At 44.0% G+C, this 19,539-nt stretch overlaps 5 protein-coding genes across 5 annotated transcripts; 1 reads left to right on the forward strand and 4 right to left on the reverse strand.

The window, feature by feature from the left end:
* Window positions 1–300: 300 nt before the first annotated feature.
* SARC_08771 (hypothetical protein) lies at window positions 301–899 on the reverse strand (the record flags this gene model as incomplete). Its single annotated transcript, XM_014297229.1, has 3 exons — window positions 301–470; window positions 717–796; window positions 818–899. The coding sequence occupies 3 exons, from the start codon at window positions 897–899 to the stop codon at window positions 396–398; spliced, it is 237 nt and encodes a 78-aa protein (XP_014152704.1). The 3' UTR covers window positions 301–395.
* A 390-nt stretch (window positions 900–1,289) lies between these two features.
* SARC_08772 (hypothetical protein) lies at window positions 1,290–1,925 on the reverse strand (the record flags this gene model as incomplete). Its single annotated transcript, XM_014297230.1, has 1 exon — window positions 1,290–1,925. The coding sequence occupies one exon, from the start codon at window positions 1,923–1,925 to the stop codon at window positions 1,290–1,292; it is 636 nt and encodes a 211-aa protein (XP_014152705.1).
* A 3,920-nt stretch (window positions 1,926–5,845) lies between these two features.
* SARC_08773 (hypothetical protein) lies at window positions 5,846–6,307 on the reverse strand (the record flags this gene model as incomplete). The annotated part of the gene is made up of 1 exon (XM_014297231.1): window positions 5,846–6,307. One exon carries the CDS (start codon window positions 6,305–6,307, stop codon window positions 5,846–5,848), a length of 462 nt encoding a protein of 153 aa, XP_014152706.1.
* Window positions 6,308–6,353: 46 nt separating this feature from the next.
* SARC_08774 (hypothetical protein) lies at window positions 6,354–6,626 on the forward strand (the record flags this gene model as incomplete). The annotated part of the gene is made up of 1 exon (XM_014297232.1): window positions 6,354–6,626. The coding sequence occupies one exon, from the start codon at window positions 6,354–6,356 to the stop codon at window positions 6,624–6,626; it is 273 nt and encodes a 90-aa protein (XP_014152707.1).
* Window positions 6,627–12,880: 6,254 nt separating this feature from the next.
* Window positions 12,881–13,207, reverse strand: SARC_08775 (hypothetical protein; the record flags this gene model as incomplete). Its single annotated transcript, XM_014297233.1, has 1 exon — window positions 12,881–13,207. The coding sequence occupies one exon, from the start codon at window positions 13,205–13,207 to the stop codon at window positions 12,881–12,883; it is 327 nt and encodes a 108-aa protein (XP_014152708.1).
* Window positions 13,208–19,539: the final 6,332 nt, after the last annotated feature.

Raw genomic sequence — 19,539 nt, forward strand, 5'->3', positions numbered from 1 at the left:
GGTGTGTGTGTGTGTGTTTGTATACATATAGATAGACAGGGAGTGAATCAATAGATTATATATATATATATATATAATGTTAGCTGTATATGAATATAATATTGGATATTTTAAAACAAGATTTCGTAAGAGTATTCTAATTATAAAGCATGTGGTACGCGATGCTGTTCATGTGAAGACTACGGCTAAGTTAGCTGAGGTGGCTTTTCCAGTTCCTGATAATAGCACGAAGTCCACTTTTGCAAGCGGCACATACCTATTTCGAGTAAACAGGCTGTCCCGAAATTAAGCTGTGCACAGTACGCTCGTAAGATATCGTGCACTGGTAATATATGGGTGCAAAATCTGGTTAGGCTATTCGTACAACCTTCAAAATATGTTTTCGTTTATCATCCTTAAAAGCCTGTAGTGAATGCATTGACTAATTTTGCGTCTTTGGTGCAACCGAAGGCCCTGAAGTTATCGAACCCCTGTTTGAAAAAGAAGAATGGTAGACAATTAGAATGTATGTTGCTTGAGGATATAGACGTTGTACTATTAAGTAAATACATATATAGTGTACGACAGCAGAATGAATCAAGATCTCAAGTCATATGTTACAGTTGCACTGTATCTAAAAATAAATTCAATGGCTCAAAGTACTAGAAATAAACATCGAGAAAAGAGCAAGAAACAAGAACTCGGAAGGCATTGAGTTGACAAAATTCGGCACCTACCATTCCAATGTTCGTCGGATTGCCACTGCCGATATAGTCGATACGCAGATACTTGATACGGGCGCCAGTGGAAGAATTGACTACAAACTACCAATAGGTACCTTCGTGTGCATTTAGGTCACAATCAGCTGTAATTCCCCGTACTGAAACATCTGAGCCCAGAAGGTTCCTATCTTTCACCATATACTCCTCTATTTTATAGGAACGCCATCGATATTGTACAACATGCCCGCAGCCTGTGTCGACCCGTGCGTGTTGTAGGTCACGAGCAACGCCGGCATGTACGGAACGCCCGAGTACAATCCATCCAACATCAGGAACCAGCCACCCAATGTACCCTAGTAGTCGACGTCATACGCATTCTTAGTATCTAGATTATGGCGACATTTGAAAACGAACCCAGAATTTTCCCTGTCCCACCTTCCTTCCCAAGCTTCGGTGAACTTCGCAGACTGTAAGGTTGGAAGAATTCGGTGGTTGTAAGATGGAAGCTGATTCCCTCGGGTCTGTAGTTGGGATCCAGGTCGCTATAATCGGTATATCCCAAATCATTGGCATCCTCAAAATCAATATTCAGAATGGAAGCCGAGGTGGAACATTGGTCAGCAATGTGCGTTGCGAGCGCTGGCACAAGATCTCAGTCGTGCAACACAGCTCAGTGCTGCAGACAGCACCAGTGCCCTCCCCACAAGTAATGGTACTGTAGTCTGCCTTAGGTCTGTATTCTTCACAGATGGAACCAAAAGAAGCGTCGGTTTCTGATAAACAGGTTCGCTGATTACAGCAGGTAGTCTGCGTGCAGTCGCTACCATAGCAAATTTGCCAGCCATGCTCCACGTAGCCAGCCATACAAGTCTTGCCTGTGTCAAAGTAGGCGATCTGGCACGTCGTTTCTTCGCCATATACAAATGTGATAGCCTTGTCGTCGCTAACCGTCAGTGTTGTTTTGCTATCGGGAAAATAGTCCCCATTAATCTCATCGAAGGCTACCTTTTCGCTCGGGGTGTTCAGGATCTCGAATTGGTATTCCTTATTCGATGGTAGATCGAAAATGAAAGTACTTGTACTCGAATCCCATACATCATTGTCACTTACTGTATAAATTTGCGACGTACTGGCAGCTACATCTGTTACTTCTACTTGTGTCCCAGGTATAGCGACACCGGAATCGTCCTCAGCACGTATTGTTATTTGTGGGTTCAGTGCCATATACATAAACTCCACCTCAGTATCTACACTCACATTCAGTAAAGAGTACACAATATGTGCTTCTTCTGGTAATATGAGCGCACAGTATGTATGGGAAATGACAGATGATGTGTTGTGATTATGTCTGATACTGATACTAAATTGACAAGTAAATACTTTCAATTTGTATAGTACAGACTGTACAGTATTGGAAAGGCGAGTTATTTTTTCAAGTTAAAAAAAGCTATTATAGTTTGTATTTGTATGTTTGGGGGGGGGGGTTAAACAAAACTTTACCCCAGAGTCCCAGTCGCCCAGACTCTCAGACCCCCAATCACTGAATCACAGTATCACTACATCATGAATTTTTTTTCAACATTTGTTTTTGTTTTTTAAGAAAAGCGATTTTTTTTTAAATTCACACTTTACTGTAGGAGCCCTATTTTTGGTTGTTTAAAAAAATTGTTTTTATTTAAAAAAGTATATTTACAAACCAAACAAACTACTTTAGGCCGACCGGCGACCTTTATTGCGACCGCACCGCCGAACCAGTGGTAAAAATTCAGCAGAAAAAATCCGGCAGAAAAAAAAAGAATAGTGTCTATTGGTCCACTGGAAATTTTCAAAAATATGTTTGTAAAAATAAAATCCATGTGAACTGGGTGAAGGCGCCCAAATGGCCCAATTGCTCCAGTTACTCTAACTTTTTACATATAAATATTTGACATCAAAATTCAACAATCGGCGGCCACGGGGCGCGGGTGGCATCACTGTTAATTACATATTTAAAAAATAGCATTGATTATTCAGAGGTCTTTTTTTTAGTGTTTGTTTCAAGAGGGCTATTGTTTCAGGATTTTTATTATTATAGCTTCCTAAAAAGAACAAGGAGGCTATGATATCCGGCCCGAATTGACTCAGCACATATCTTCCATTGTCGACTCACTTGGCCCAAGCTTCAAACGGGAATTTACTGACCACTTCTTCCCATCAATCTTTCCTGAACCACTACAGCGACTATGAGAGCCATACCATATGTTCATACATTGTATCATACATACTTGCCATTTTTGAAATAAATAAGTTTATCCCTATGATATTTTTCATAGCCTTCTTGTCAGACCAGGCTAAACCCCATTTTCCTCTATGTATAAACCTACCTAGGTTTTTCGGTTGCACACATTATTGATTTTTAGCATGCGCTACTATATTGTTCACCCACGATTTTCCTTATGTTTATTACTACAGAATACAAATACTCAATTAGATTCTGAATAAACTATTGGAACGCACAAACTTCTGAACAAAATTGGTTAAAGTTTATTGTTGAATATTATGGAATATTTGTACTAGAATAAACTATGGTAGATATGTGGGAAATATTGTTCCAGCATGGGGATATTGTTGGAGCGTGGGTCAGGGTGAAAACCTGGTTTTGGTTTAAACCTAGAGGGAAAGTTTAACTTGTCCCAAAATCCCCCCCCCTTCCCCCCCCCCCCCCCGGCCAGAAACCAAATCAAGGTTGAAGCTTTTCCTGGGAAGATGTATGATCCTGTAAAAGTGTGTGTGTAAAATGTTTGTTATTTGTGTTTGGGTTTTGCGAGACACTTAGAAAGTAAGTAGGTCAACGGGGTTGAGATGGGTGCTGATGTAGTGGAGGGTGATCATGTCGGATTTAGCGCAATCGCGGATGTAAATACATGAGCACGAACTGTGATGTACTTAAGTCCCTTGGCGGTGCCGGTGCCAAGCGCAACCTTAATAGCAGACTGTTTGTCGACACGAAGAGTAACTGCTGACAAGATAGCAAGTCCCTTGTCATTGAGGATATTCCGAATCCATGCGATATATCGTGTAGTCTCTTATGCGGCTATATACCCCGCTTTTGTCGAGCTAGTGTAGGTGCCGGTGTGTGATCTGCGCGTGAATGGGCAGGATCTCCAGTCAGAGTTGGTGTAAGCTGTATATAATGTGGTGACTGATGTTATGATTGTCGGGAGCAACGCGATAGTGGAAGGCTAGATGTTTAGTGGTGAGGAGGTAGTGGAGTATACGGATAAGGGCAGTGTAATGGAAAGTGAGTGGTGCGACACTGAACGCAGTTAATTGGCTCAGCACACATGCAATATCGGGACGAGTCATATTAGCGGCGATCCCTAGTGCTCCGAGGATCTTGCAATATTTCCCGTGAAAAATAGTGCCGGTGAGATGGCCAAGATGGTCTCCCGTGCTAGGAGTACATTTGGAGGGAGCGCCAATTGCATTTGTAGAAAAGTGGTGTATAACCACTGTTTCTGGCCGGAGTTACGCACAACCGCTGGTACTATTGTAAAAGTCGGTCTCCTATAGGCTGACTATACGATATCAAGACGTTCACGCTAATAAAATAATGCGTTAAAACATTATAATGCAAAATGTTAAATAATTTTAACTTCAGCCTTTGGTAATGAGAAAAAGATTAGAAGATTTTAGACTGAGACTATTGGCTATATGCTCCGCTCTAATCACTCACTACGGTCTAGATTTATTTTTGTTTAGTTACTAAGACTAGATATCATTTCATTGGACGCTTGATTTACATTTCACGCATCGAAACAATCACCTAATCAAACCTAACCAATAAAATACCTCCAAGTCCAACTTAAGAGAATCAAAAATAAAGTCAAAACACCAAGTTGGTGCAGTATACATCTGCACCTAAACCCCATCACTTGGTACCTAGCTCCCATCCCATTTAAGGCATAGACGGGCACATCTAGTTGGCTGGCTAGGAGGAATCAAACCATGTTGTCCTAAATTCTAACAACTCTGATCCTGTCCTTTTCTCAGTGGATTATCTTGCTCTGAAATCATTATCGAATTATACTATAGGTTTGTACCAACAACCATTTCATGCATGAGACCCTCTCTCATGGTACTCCTATTAATTAGAGATTCCCAAAGTGTCATTTTCAGGTGTCAGATTGGTGTCGTTCCTACAATTATAATTTCAGTGGAAAAACCAATCTAGATTTGGAAAGCCACCCAATGTCCACAGTAGAGTCCCATACTCTAATGAGTACTGTCGCATGTTCAGAATCCTGAATTACGCCATTCTTGTTCATGTCCAATTCGTTAGACGTATTCCAGGATTATAGGTATACGCGTTAATACGTTTATAATATACGTTAACTGCGCAACTACTATTAGGAACCCGCAATTTTTATACACTATTTCGTCAACGTAAATGACGAGTATGATGTTACGTGCGGTGTGGAGCCACATGTTCTGGTCCTGCTGACGTTGAACGAAACCGAGGTTGGTGAGAGTTCGACCGGTGTCCTGGCTCAATAGACGGCCTTGCCTGTTTAAGGCCGTAAAGGCCGCAAATCAGCTTGAGGATCGTGTTGTGAGGGTAGTGGCCGAGCTCCACACTTTCTTTGGGAGGCTATATGTAAACAGGGGTGTCTAATTTTGAATAGAGATACGCTGTAGTTACGTCAAAGTGATTAACGGTTCGGTTTTGAAAAGCGGTTGTCGCTAGAGAAGTACGAAGCGTGGTGGAAAAAGCGGTCGGGGCGTATGTATCCCAAAAAGAGTCGCCATGCATTTTTTTTTATCGCCACGGGCTACCATTCGTGCCTTGTCGCCGTGCTCGTCATGCTTGCGTGTGAACACGTACTTGGAGTGTATGATCTTTGCTGTGAAAGGTACGGCGTACAGGGGTATGATGTCAGCGAGTTTGTTGCGGTCGTGTGCCGCACGTTTGCGGTCAATGGCGAAAGACCATTGTGGCCATTCAACACTGGATTGGGCCTTGGATATGCTTTTGGGGACCGTATCATTGAGTAGAGCGACCGTATTAGTTAAAGAGAACTCGGGGCGGGCAGTCGGAGGAAGGGATCGAATGCGGTGAGTCAATTGGTGGGTGCGATGTGCCAGTCAACGTCGTTGAAACATAATCATACGGCGGAGAAGGTCACGGCGATTGGGTTGGATGATTCGCAGTGATCAGTGTGGATAAGTGCGATTTGAGCTCGAAGTGAGGAAGGCGCGGAGTCAGAGAAATCGGCGTACACACAGCCGGGATAAAAAACATTCGTGGGTGGCGGCGTGTAGAACGCTGCCTGGTTTGGTTCAAATCCGAAGTCGTGTGTGGCGTCGTCAATGACGGATGGGTTGGGGATAGTGATTGATGGAGGTGGAGGGATAATGGCTTGAGATGGGATAGGAATGGGGGAAGGTAGAGGGGGGATGACTGTATGGTACGGCGTATTGGGGGCTACGGGAGGGAGAGTAGGGGTTGCACGGGGGGGCAGTTCGACGGGGGCAGCCACGAGGGTATAACAGGGGGTAGTGCGACGGGGTAGGCACTGGGGGTATAACGGGGGGTTGTGCCACGGGGGTAGGGATTGGAGGTGCATCTAGGGGCAGTGATATCGGGGTAGGCACGGGGGTCTAACGGGTTTGATGGGAATAGGGGTGGGTACGGAGGGTATGGTCCAGGGTAGAGGAATAGCGGTGGGCATCGATGAGACATCGGTGAAGGATGGTGCAGGGGCGGGTGTAGTAGGCGGGCCGTCCGTGGGTACAAAGAAGATTCCATCTGCTATTTTGTGGGATGCCGTGGCCCAATCGTCGGATATGACCCAGGGCGATGGAATGGCGCATCGCTTGGCAAATTTGCCGTTCGAAGTCCATTGGAGGCGTTCGTCAGTGAAAAATTCGACGTCGCGGCTATGAATAATCTGCTGCGTAGCGAAGCCTTGGATCTTAAATGTATCGTCAGTGCCAGTCAAAGTATACCCAAGTAAAACGCCTAAACCGCGTTGAGGCAAATACTTGTGCAGGTGCGGTTGACCAGAATAAAAGCCGCCGTACATCCGAAACGCATGTGGGGAAAGACGGGGTCAGGGCGTTGGTGCCGTATATGATGTGGGGAGAATAGCTTGAGAGCCATTGGTGGGGTACGGTTGCGTAGGGTGTCAGCAAAGTCGTTGGCTATACCCCATTATGGGAGAGGCATAGTAGCTTCGAGAAGAAGACAGTGAACTAGGTTGTTAAGTGTGGCATGTTGGCGTTCGACTGTGGCATTCATTTGCGGGGTGGGGGGGGGGGGGTAGCGCGTAGCTCAATGCCGAGAGACGTACAGTGGTCGCGAAATATTTTGCTCTGAACGGCTTCTCCCCAGGGCCATAGATAGTATCAGCTGTGTCGTGAGCGACATCCTTTGCTCGAAGTTTCGCTTCAATGCAAATAGGGCAGTGTTTCTCCTATTCGGGGTTGGCGGGCATGCATAATGGCGGCGGCAAGCGGTGGAGAGTGGGGTACGGCAGTGTATAGGGGGCCTACCAGAGCGACAAGAGTGTATATCCAAGATGGTTTACCGACAACGGTCGTTCCGTGGCGGAGGAAGGTAGATGATGTATTCTTGATAATAAATGGGCTAGACTGGAAGCGGGAGCTTACGGCGGGCCACCATATTGCACATGGACGGAGCGGCATGACCATAGCTACAGTGGCGCCGATTTTGGTCACTTGTCCTGTAAATTCGTAAATATCTGTTCATTCGGGGTTGCCGTAGGCTTTCTCGTTGAGGAAGTCGACGTGTCGCCAGTCAGTGTGGGCGCCACCCCCTTCCAGGCTTGCGAAACGTGGGAGTTGCGCATTGGATTTGCTAGCACAGATGTTTATATGTAGAGTTTGAGAGTAGCTAATAAGATACGACCAGAAGAAACAATATACCTCTTCTCAAGTGCGAATCCTACAGCCAGGTAAAGTCCTCGGCTGAAGGACTCGCATTGAGTCTTTATTTGTGTTTAGTATTTTCTACACGAGACTCAGTATTTAATTAAGTGTTTCTCTCACACGCGGAGTCCCGGTATCATCTACCGGTAATCCCGCTATATTTCTGATCACTCTATCATCAGATATGTTGGATCCTAGATCCAAAACTCAGTATTTGATAATTCTGGGTTTTGGGTTTAGGATTGGCTTTTCTGATAATCTGGCCCCTGGATGCTACAGCCCCCCAACTTTGTGCTTCTTAGCCTGCGTAGGAGTAAAAAGTGACATCTTATAGGACTAGATTATCTAGAGGTTGGTGTTTTTGTATAGGGAAAAACTTGTCCCTTAGGGAGCATAAGATGAAAAACCTGCCACCATTATCCATTCTAACATATTACTTATTAAATTATTTTATACTAAATAAAAGGAGTACTCTACCACGCTCATCGGAGTCAGTCTTGACCTGTGCTCTCGGTTGATCTCAACTTGGCTTAGGAAAACACATCTCAACGGTGGCTCTCCACCGAGTCTTTAGTCCACATCCCTCTGGTGTGTGGGCAGAGCATGCTTCAAGGTGATAGAAGTGGGAGTGTCCATTGGTGTCAGTGAAACTTGGCTAAGTTCCCCGCCTCGTGCGCTGCCTGTTGCTCGCTGATCGTTCATCAGTGCTGGTTGCTGTTGACTTCTTCGGCCTGGACTGCCTTCGCTTGCGTCGTTTACGCTGTCGGTATATTGTAAGAATGTCTGGATCTGCGATGTCTGATTCATGTGTCCAGGTGCGCTCTCCATCTGTCCATTGCAATAGGTAGTCCTGGGTTCCTCCACCTCTGGTGGATTCTCTGTGGTCTAGTATCGAGGAGAGTTGAGTCTTTTCTGATGGGTAGACTCGACTGTTGGTAGTGAATTATTCGAGTTCGCTTGCTTGCTTGACTAAACCCTTTTGCTCATCATTGACCGAGTTAGGATATTCGGGGGCTTTAGTTCCATCTAGGTTACGGACAAAATATACATTGCCCTCTTTGCTGGCTATCTTGTATGGTCCTCCATATGGTGCTGTCGTTTTATTCATTTCACCTAGGTAACGAACCATCACAATGTCCCCTTCCTGGAAGTGTACATACCTCTCTTGATATTTGCGATCAAATGCTGCGCGTATTTTTTCTTGGTATTGTGCCACATTGGCATTTAGTTGTGGTCGTATTGACTCCTCTAGATTCTGTAGTCGTGTTTCCCATGTTATGGTTGTACCTGGTGCACCGACCGTTGTGTCATAATTGGTGAGTTGGTTTTGTCGTCGCCCATAGTACACATTGAACCTTGGTGATTTGTGTCTGCGTGAGGAACGTAGGTTTTGGCCTATTTGGACAAATGGGAGGCGTGAACACCAGTTGCCTGGATTTTGTTCAACAAATTTCCGTAGTATAGGGATGAGGTCCCTGTGCGAGCGCTCATTCGCTCCCATTACTTTGGGTTGATACGGTCTGGACACTAAATGTTGTGACGGTGCCTGCTCAATACTTTTTGATAGTATGTCATTCATGTATTCTGTGCCCTGATCCGTCTGTATGACTTGTGAAAATCCATGTTCACACATGATTGTAACTAGTGTTCGTGCAACAGTGGCTGCCGATTTGTCCATCATCGGTCTAGGTATAGCGTATGATGAATATACATCTAGCCATACCAGAACGTACGTGTTGTTCCTATTCGAGTATATCAAGGGACCTATGGTATCCACTTGTACCCTGTCGCCCGGAAATGCGGCGGTTATTGATTGTAAAGAGTGGAATCCCTTTTTGTGAATTTTGTTCTTGAGACATGGTACACAGCCCTCAATATATTGGTTGACATGTTCCTTTTGTCTAGGCCATGTGTGGCCATCTAGTATGAGTTTGTTCACTGTTTCTTCGACAGTGTAGTAACCCACTGTGTGGTATTGAGCTATGAGTGTGGTTCTGTCTTCATATGTGACTGTGTCTAACTCTGCGGGCTCGTCCGCGATGTGTATGGGTGCAATGTTCACTGCAGGGTGCGTTAGTGTTTGGTCAAAGTATGGGGACTTTTTGCCTATCTTGGCTACTATTGTGACCTCCCATGGTGTTTTGCCACAGGCTGATGTGCCGTTCTGTAGGAACGTGTTGTTTGTGTTTGCGACCATCATTGGATCTTGTTCCAGTAACGACAAGAATTTGGGGAACCACGTTGCGTTTGGGTAGTACGGAACGCATATCGTAATGCTTGTGGCTTCCTCTATCACTTTGTCTAACACGTCTGGTATTAGTTCCCAGGGAGGATTCGCCCATGCGTTTATTTCATCTGCCCACTTTTGTAGAAGCGCGTTTTGTTCTTTGGTGTAGAACTTTGCGGTTTGGGCATTGTGTGCGGCTGCAAATAAATCGATGGTGAATTTACCAAACAGGCCTTCTGCATCATGAAAGAATCGTGGATGTAGTTTCCAGTCTATGGCAGACACTAAGATGGGCATGTTTGTTTCTAGGTCAGTGTATTCCTGACCATTGTGTATGTGCTCATTGGCTTCTTTAACACATTCGATGTTTTGATGTTGAATGTGTCTTCGTGTAGTCTTGACAATATGTCAGCAACTTCATTATCTTTGCCTGGCACGTGTACGATAGTGAAGTGATGATGTAATGTTTTCGCTATCCATTTCGCGAGCATGGCATGCAGCGTTTACTGCTTGTTCATCTGGCATAGCGCTGTGTGATCTGTCCACAATGTTATATCGCCGCCTTTGATGTATTCTGAAAATGTTCCAGACAGTATACGAATGCTAACAACTCTATAGTATTTGTCCCATATCTTTGTTGTGCAGGGTTGAGACCTTTTGAGAAATAGAGTATATCTCTTCTGACTCCATCTACAATTTGGAACAGACATCCTCCTATGCCATAGTCACTTGCATCGTTCATGATCTGAAACGGTACTCCATCTACTTGGTACGCCAAAGTTGCTGAGCATGCAATGGCATCTTTGAGTTCTTCCCATTTCTTAATGAGCTCTGGTGTCCAAAGTGGCTATATTTTGATTCATTTTGCCTTTCATGAGATTGGGGAAGTGTTTCGTTATGTGTGCAAACTGAGGTATATGGTCTCGCATGTAATTTACTAGACCGACTGCTCGATGTAATTCACGTTTGGTTCTTGGTAAAGGCCAGTCAATCATGCGATTCTGTTTCTCTGGGTCTGTTTTGAGCCCTTTGGTAGTTACTTTGACGCCTAATATATTGACTGTCTTGACTGTAAACACACACTTGTTGTGATTTGGCCTGAAGTTGGCAGCATTAAGTCTTTTGATGACTTCGCGTACTGTGTCTATGTTCTTCTTCGGTCATACTCGCAATGACTATGTCATCTACATATACTTGTACCCCTTTAATGTCAATGAGGAGGTTGGCCATCACTCTTTGGAATTGTGCTGTTAGCGAGTGCAGTCCAAATGAAGCTGACTTGAATGAGTATTGTGTCCCTCTTCATGAAAATGCGAAGAAGTGTTGGCTATTTTCATGTACTTTAAAGTAGTGGAAGCCTCCTGTTAAGTACAATTTAGAGAAGAATTGCGCACCTTGTAGGTTGTGTAGAACATATTTTGTCTCTGGTAAAACGAATTTGTCTTGTTCATGTTGATAGTTTACTTTTCTTAAGTCTAAACATGTGCGGACCTTCTTTAACAAACCCGTCTGTTCAAATTCTCCTGTGGATAGTAGTGACAGGTTCACCTGTGTGGATGTTGTTCTTTTGTATATGTGTCCATCTTTGACCCATTTCTGAACGTTTTCATCTGTTTGTGGTATGTATTTATGTGGAACAAAGTTCACTTTAGCATAACGAATATTGTTTGCTTTAACCTCCTGACTTGGTATCTCTACCACTGAGCCTGGTAGATTGCAGTGTACATCTAGTGGGATTTGCCCATTTTGTTCTAACAAGTCTGAGAGTGATTCTCTGGATCCTTCCTGTTCATGTTCAGGGTCTTCTTCGCGTGGTGTAAGAAGTGATTCCCATTTGGCATCTGTTGGTATTAGTGGGCTGATTATCCCTACTAAGTATATGCCCCAAGTATGGTAGAATGTCCATTCCTAATAGGATTGGTGATTTCTTGACTGGGAGATCAAGTATCTCGAAGCAGTTTGAGGGTTTTCTGCCTCCGTAATTTTTATCACATACTTCTGTGGAGCCTGTACGTTGTACTTTTGCATCTGATTGTACGTTGTGCCTTTACCGACAGGTATAGTTCAGTTACTACACTTCGGTCCATACAAGAGCGTTGTGCCCCTGAATCTACTAGTGCATTGTATGTGGTGCCATTGATTTGTATGTTTATGTACAATCTTTGGTCGCGTGTATTCGGAAGTAAAGGAAATGGGTGTGTAATCAATATCATTCGCATTTATTAACATCGTTTCTTCATCAGTGTATGCATTCACAATGTTTACCATGGTAACCATGTTAGCCTCCGACCACCAAGCCTTTCATAGCTCTTCATCCATCTCTTGCACCTTATTGCCCTTGGTAATAACCAATTGGTCAACATGGACAGTTTGGTTCTGTTGCGCTTCGCGTGCTTCTGCCTTGCGACGATTGTTGTTCGCTTTGTTGGGGCACTTGCTGAATGCATGTGGTGAGGGGTTTATACCACAGTGCGGGCAAGATCGTGGTTTATTGTTGCTTGTCTGATCATGTCTTCGGTGAGCTCATGAAATACCTTCTCTGAGATGTCAGATAAGTGTCCACTACTCCCGTCTGGTAACGTGATGCTTTGAGGAGTTACCAACTTTATAGCCTCTCTCTCCTTGCCCTTGTAACATTTATCCAACTCAAACATTGTGCGACGCAATCGTACTGCTCGTACCTCGACTACCATACGAGTGTCATAAATTCGTTGAGCCACTTCTCTAGTAGATAGTCTACTGGAGTGCGACTTAGGTTGTCAATTATTAATTTGTTGTAGTCCTCCACATCAGTAAACTCTTGCCAAAGCTTTTTGGTACTACGTATATTGTTGAGTGCAGTGCGCGATACTTCGGTTGCATCTGTCTGTCTGAGTAGTTCTTGTACTAGTGAGAGGTACTGTATCAATGGCATGTTTGTGCTCGCAAACAAGTCTTTGGCTACAGATACAAACTCAATTGTATCATGGCAATCAGCCATGCTGATCAGTTTGCCTATTGGCCACTTAGGGAACTCACTCCTCTAAAGTAGTTTGTTCAGTTTTGGTTCTGAAGCTTTGTCCCCTTCATGAGATCTAATTAGAGTTAACTCGCTCATAACTGCTTTGCGCAGTTTGTGAAATGCTCTAATATCAATGGGATCGTCTGCTGTCTGCGCATACAACTTGTCTACTAGTATATCTACTACATAGCAGTTGCCTGCATAGATGGTCTTATCCAAGACTATGTTGTACTTACTCATCGCAGAATCCATTGGAGCTCTTGCTGGTGTAGACTCGTCGTCCATGTCCATCGCTCTATCCCCATTGTGTGGGGTAGATGTGCGTGACGATGCTTGTGAAACTGGCATTGTGTGTGCTGTTTCTGGACGTGTACTGGTTGAGAGACTACATTAGTAGACGTATTTCTATATACGTTAATAACGTTTTACGTCGTCAGCCCGAGAGTAATTTGGGACTTGTTCTCAAATTAATATAAGTATAGGTGGGTCAGCCCGAGAGAACGTAAGAGTAATTTGAGACTTCTTCTCAGAATATTCTATTTATAGGATACGGGCCACCGGCTAGGCGAGAGCCGAGGTCCCAGACTGAGTGTAGTAACAGAGAATATGATATATTTATTTATAGAAAATATATCCGAGTGCTAAAGTGTTCTGCATAAGGTTTCTCATATTGATCATATGAGTTTTTACCCTGGCCAACCCAAGTGGTTGAACACTAGTACAAACACCATCAGTATATAACTGAAGGTGAGATCGTAAATGAATTCATTCGAATGCACCATACTTTAGAAACACTAGCACTTTACTATTAGTCCCTATTCCCTACACCGCACTCTAACAACTGGTCGTACGACATGTGTTGCCTCTAGTCTGTGTTCTGCTTGAACTCACTTGGGTGGGTAGGCTTCGTCGTGCTGCACGTGTCCTCTGATATGGAGCAGAAGTCATTGACAATGCTATGTGTGGGACGTTTATTGTGGTGTCAGACTGTGTAGACACCTGAGCACAAGTGTCTCTTATGTGTATACGCAAGTTTTAGTAATTTCGATTGATTACCTTTGTGTGTGCTTCCTTATAGTGTCACGTAGTGAAGTTGTGTGTAGTAGCTTGCCCCTTGTCTGCTCAACTCAGCGTTCTTTGCAATACCTGGGTTTATATTGAGAATATTTGTTTAGGTGAATAAACTTGGGTTTATCTTGGTTTATTTGTGTTTTTGAGATAAAACTTTTGAATTGACCAATGAAATTCGTGTAGTGATAAATTCTACCCATTGAAGACAAAAATTAAGGCTCCAGTGGTAAAAAAAACAAACTTTTTTTGTTTTTTGTGTGTTAGTAGTCACAATACAATATACATAGAGGGGGCGCTTGGGGGGGGGGGGTGGGGTGGAGACAGTGCGAGGTTGTGATCCTGCGAAATTCACAATTTTGTTTGTATCCTGCGAGTGAATTTCTATATAAATTGTCACAGGTATGCAACTTTTACGATATCACATATAAAAATTACAAAGAACCAGTAAGTTACTAATATTATGTGTATCGATGAATACAAATTGTCTGCGGGATTCAACTTTAACTTCAGAGTATTTTTATGTCAAAACACAGTCGAACAAGTAAATACTTAGGTGTTTATCGATAGGAACAATTATATGAACAAATATATAATTATATATTGCGTGTACATTATATATAATTTCATTTTTACATATAATACAAACAGTTTTGTACACACTCTCTTTACAAGGTACGATATATCTGTATATTTTGCAGTCAGAGATAGAAGCACAAAGCATTTGACACCTGCTTACCTTAAAATACTTACCTTTATTATAAATTGGACTATGTTGATACTGGCATCCCAGTCATTAGTCTGTCGCGTATGTCGGTAGACTTCTCTCGGCTGAGTGGCTTCGTGAAAAAATCACTGAGTAGATGTTCTGATGGTATGTATTTTAGCTTGATGGTGTTGTTCGATGTGAGTTCCCTGATGTGATGATATCGTAGATCGACATGTTTTGTACGGCGGGATTTCGTGATACCATTTCCCATCAGTATTGCTGACTTGCTGTCCTGTTCTATGGTGGTGGGTTCTTACGAGCGGAATGCCGAATTCTGTGAAGAGATTCCTAACCCATACTACGTCTTTAGCTGTATCAGATTGTGCTACGTATTCTGCCTCTGCTGTAGACGTTGTTGCTAGTCGTTGCAAGTTTGTTCCCCACATGAATGGTGCACCTGCTATAATGCCCACTCGCCCGGTGGTGTATCGTCTTGTTGTGTCATCGCTAGCAAAGCTACTGTCTGCACTCAGATAGGGAATACCTGGTTCTTTGTTCGTGTATTCAAGTCCGAAGTCCTGAGTACCAGCGAGATACTTCAAAAAGCGCTTGGCACCTCTGAAGTGGTGGTACTGAGGTGCTATCAGATAGCTACTTAGGATCGAAACTGCAAAGCATATATACACTCGTGTTTGGTCTACAAGGTATCGTAACTGACCCACTAGCTTGTTGTATTGTGTGATTGTTGGGACGTCTGAGCTTGCCGGCTTTTCCAGGAGATATGCATGTTTGTCTGTTACTCCATAGTCCGATTCTAGAATTGGCACCCATGCTGGTTTACAATCTATCAACCCCCATTCCTGCAATATTTCTCTTAGATATTGTCGTTGATGGAGACGTACTCTTCCAGGGTGTATTTCCACTTGGCACTTGAGAAACCATAACGGTTAACCCATATCAACAGTGTTCCATTCGCCTTTCATTGCGTCAGCTAGTTTCTGTCCGTCCCACAAGGGGTCAAATCACCTTCCGAATACCCATATACACCACTTCAAACTGATGCTGGCCTGAACAAATCACAAGTGCTCTAATCGGTCAATTAGACTGGCGAGTCGAGGTTTTAACTCTTTCTGAGATCCGCAAGGTGCATAGGTTTTAACTCTTTCTGAGATCCGCAAGGTGCATAGGTTTTAACTCTTTCTGAGATCCGCAAGGTGCATCATCGACCGATCTGAATGGTTTCCTGAAAGATTTGAGTAAGAGCATATGTTGGGACCCGAAAGATAGTGAACTATGCCTGAATAGGGTGAAGTCTGAAGAAATTCAGATGGAAGCTCGTAGCGATTCTGACGTGCAAATCGATCGTCAAATTTGGGTATAGGGGCGAAAGACTAATCGAACTATCTAGTAGCTGGTTCCCTCCGAAGTTTCCCTCAGGATAGCTGGAACTATTACGCAGTTTTATCAGTTAAAGCGAATGATTAGAGAACTCGGTGGCGCAATGCTGTCGACCTATTCTCAAACTTTAGGGTATATTTTATCATGCTGCAATTTTGTCATCTACGTGTACAATAATGAAACAAGGTCCACTGTGTGTTTGTTTGATAAACAGTGCTCCATCCGATTGTGCTTGTTTATAACTGTGTTGTATAGCAAACCGATGGATAGCTTTAAACCAGTAGTGTCCGCTAGGTGGTAGACCGTATACGCAACGGTCAACTCGACATAAAACCTTTGTGTCTCCTTGCTTGTGCCTTTCGTATAGTTTTCTCTGAGACGGGTCCAATAGATGTTCGATGAGATCGTATCCTTGCGGCACTCGCATGTAGCTAGGGGTATCCAGTTCTTGAGTGAGGTGGGCCGAGGGTGTATCGTATTGTCGAATGTCCATGTCATAGTGCGCCATTAGAGCTAGACAGATCCTGAGTGTTTCCTCGGCTACTACTGGGGCATAGCTTTCATCGTAATCGACTCCCTGTTTTGCATTGAATGCTGCTACGTTCAGACGTGATTTGAGTCGTGTGACTTGTCCTGATTCATCCGTTTTTGACTTGAAGACCCATTCAAGGGGGGAATAATGATTTCTCTCGCGGTTTGTTGTCAACCAGAGTGAATGCCTTGCGCTGTATCACCAAGCTCTCCATCTCTAAACGTGCTGATTCCTCCCAATCGGCTGCGTTTGGCATCTCATGTATACCTTTGTATGTTTTGGGTTCCATTGCTGCAGTTGCTGAATTGACAGTGTGCGTAGTGCTAGAAGCTCGTCTCTTACGGCGGCTATCGTGATACCAGTCGACATTATTATCATCTATCGCAAGGTCCCGCAGTTCTCGAGAGACTTGGCGACCTTCTGCCGTTCTTCTAGCTATGGTTGCTTCGAGATCATGTTGTGTTTTGGTAGTCGCTGCAGTAGCCTCCGACTCGACAGTATGTACTTCGCTCTCAGCAGGTTGTTGTGTTGACGATGAAGTTATTTGTAGTTGTTCTGAGTTGCTCGACTTGTGCGTCACAGTTGGCTGGGCTTGTTGGCTAAGCATATCTTCCGTTGTCGATGTTGTCTTTGCGTCTGTTTGAAGATCTCCATTCTCGATTTAGAGGAATGTACTACTGTTCGTAGTGCCCGGTGGTGCGATAGCGGTTGTACATATGTTGTCTTCCCAGACAAAGAATTCATCTTCGAATATATAGACGTCTTGGCTTTGTATTATACGCTTGGTCAGAGGTGAGTGTATACGATACGAGTCTGGTGTTGTGTCCAAGGGTTGCGCAAGAAGAATGCCATCCAGTGGCTTTGTCGTCGAGTTTGCCGTCTGGATCACGGTTCTTGTATGCGATATGACACCCGAATGTTCTGAACATTATATATCGGAAATGTGTATCATGTAAAATTCTCGTATGGGGATGAGCTCTTCTCGTTAGTGGGTATAACATTGTATATGTTGGTAGTTGGAATCAGTGATTCAGCCCACATAGTAGTCGGTAGATGTGCATACTTCAGCTGTGCAAGCATTCTAGGGACCAGTGTACCATGGAGTCTCTCTACCTTGCCATGGTATTGTGGCGTGGCTGTAGGTGCGTAGCTCGAGCAGTATCCCAAATACGCAAGCATGCGCCTCGTTACGTTTGCTGTAAACCGTGAGCCTCGATCCATTTAAATGCACTGAACTCGGCGACAACTTAAGATGTACCATTCATCGAAGTGTGTAACATAGCATCCAAAACTGTTGTCGCTTTCAGATCGCGGATCGAATACTCTTTGGCCATGCTAGAAAAATCGTCCTTGATTGATACAGAGTGGGTGTTGGATCATATTGACGCTACGAACGGTCCTATTATGTCCACGAAGACTAACTCGAGAGGCTCTGTAGTAGGTTCGTGTTGCATGTTTGCATCGTTCCTATGGTTGGTTGCCTTATGTATGGTAAATCTTTTGGGACGTAGCTGGAGTGCACGAGCTTGCTGTGCCATAAAATCTGGTTGACTTTCTCCAGCGATGGTTTCACTGTAGTCGTAGCTATGTCGTCGATGTGTACACAGTATATTCTATGCTTTTCATGTGGGTTTAGGGTTTGAGTAGTATGTACATCATGTTGTTGGTGAATTCAAATGAGTAGTGTCGCGCTAAGAGTAGGCTGATTCTTAGTAGTGCAGTTTTAAGTGTCGTATCAATGAGTACGTCCCCCAAGTTTCCTAGCTGAGCCACATACTTCGGATAAATGATTGTACCATCAGCTACTTCGAGCGCATACCGGTTATTAATGCACATGTTGCTGACGAGGTGATGCTTGTGGTACCTATAGGGAAGGACGTGTATGGTGGCGCAACTATCGCAAGCTAGTCAGTATCCACCTCTGGAATCTCTATCTGACTGATCATTCACCTCCTTGTTGTCGATTGTAGGTTTAATTTTGGAGAATGCAATCTGTCTGTTTGCAGGTAGCTGGTCATCAGATACTTGTGCTGACATAGCTTTGTCTTGTCTACCTTCCTGAGCTTGGCGTCGATTGCTCTGGGATCTGTATGTTCTGTCAATGTCTTGTGCACGTTGGGTATCTCGTGAATATATACCATCGTCGTAGTCGCGTCAATTGTACCTATCTACTCGATAATCCTGTCGGTCCTGATCATCGTGATCATCGTAGCGGTATTGGTAGCTGTTGTTTCTGTTGTACTGTTCCACACGAGTACGGTAGTCACGATTCAAATCAGGTCGGCGATGCTTGTCATTGTTCTTGGACTTAAATCTGTAGTCTCTCATGTCATGACGAGGACCAGATTTGTCAATCCGTCGATCGTAACGTTTACGACCGTCGTGGTCACGACCCTGATTATGTGGGTTACCAGCAACGCATGATTTGATTAGCGCTTGTAGCTTATGGCATTGCCCGATGGAATACCCACGATTATTGCAGAATGCACAATTTTCTGTCGATATAGCTGCATGCGCACCGTAAACAATGGTTGATGGGTCACTTTCATCTGGATCCAATGCGATGAGATACGTGGTGAGCTCATCATACGACATGGCCATCATAGAGGGTGTCTTCAACGTAATCTTAACAGTCTGATTATCGTCGTTTACAGCCTGCCGTAGAATAGCGCATAGGCTGTTGTTAGACTTCGTACCTCCGGCGTTTTTGAATTTCATATATGCCGTGTTGCGACGACTGATAGGGCTGGCGTAAGATTCGGTCCGTTCTTGCGTGATGCGGTTCAGTTTTCCTGCTAATGTCTGGATATTTTCTTCGGTCAGGGCTTTAAACTTGCGTTTCAGAGCGGCAAAAGCTTCCCACGGCTTATCAATGAATCAGCTGATCTTCGTCTGCAGTAGTGGAGATAAGGTGCGGTTGATAATCCGATAAGCCTTAGCGATTTCCTTGGGTGTTCATCGGTTGCCTCTAGA

This window comes from Sphaeroforma arctica (assembly GCF_001186125.1).
Source record: "Sphaeroforma arctica JP610 unplaced genomic scaffold supercont1.825, whole genome shotgun sequence".
NCBI lineage: Eukaryota > Ichthyosporea > Ichthyophonida > Sphaeroforma > Sphaeroforma arctica.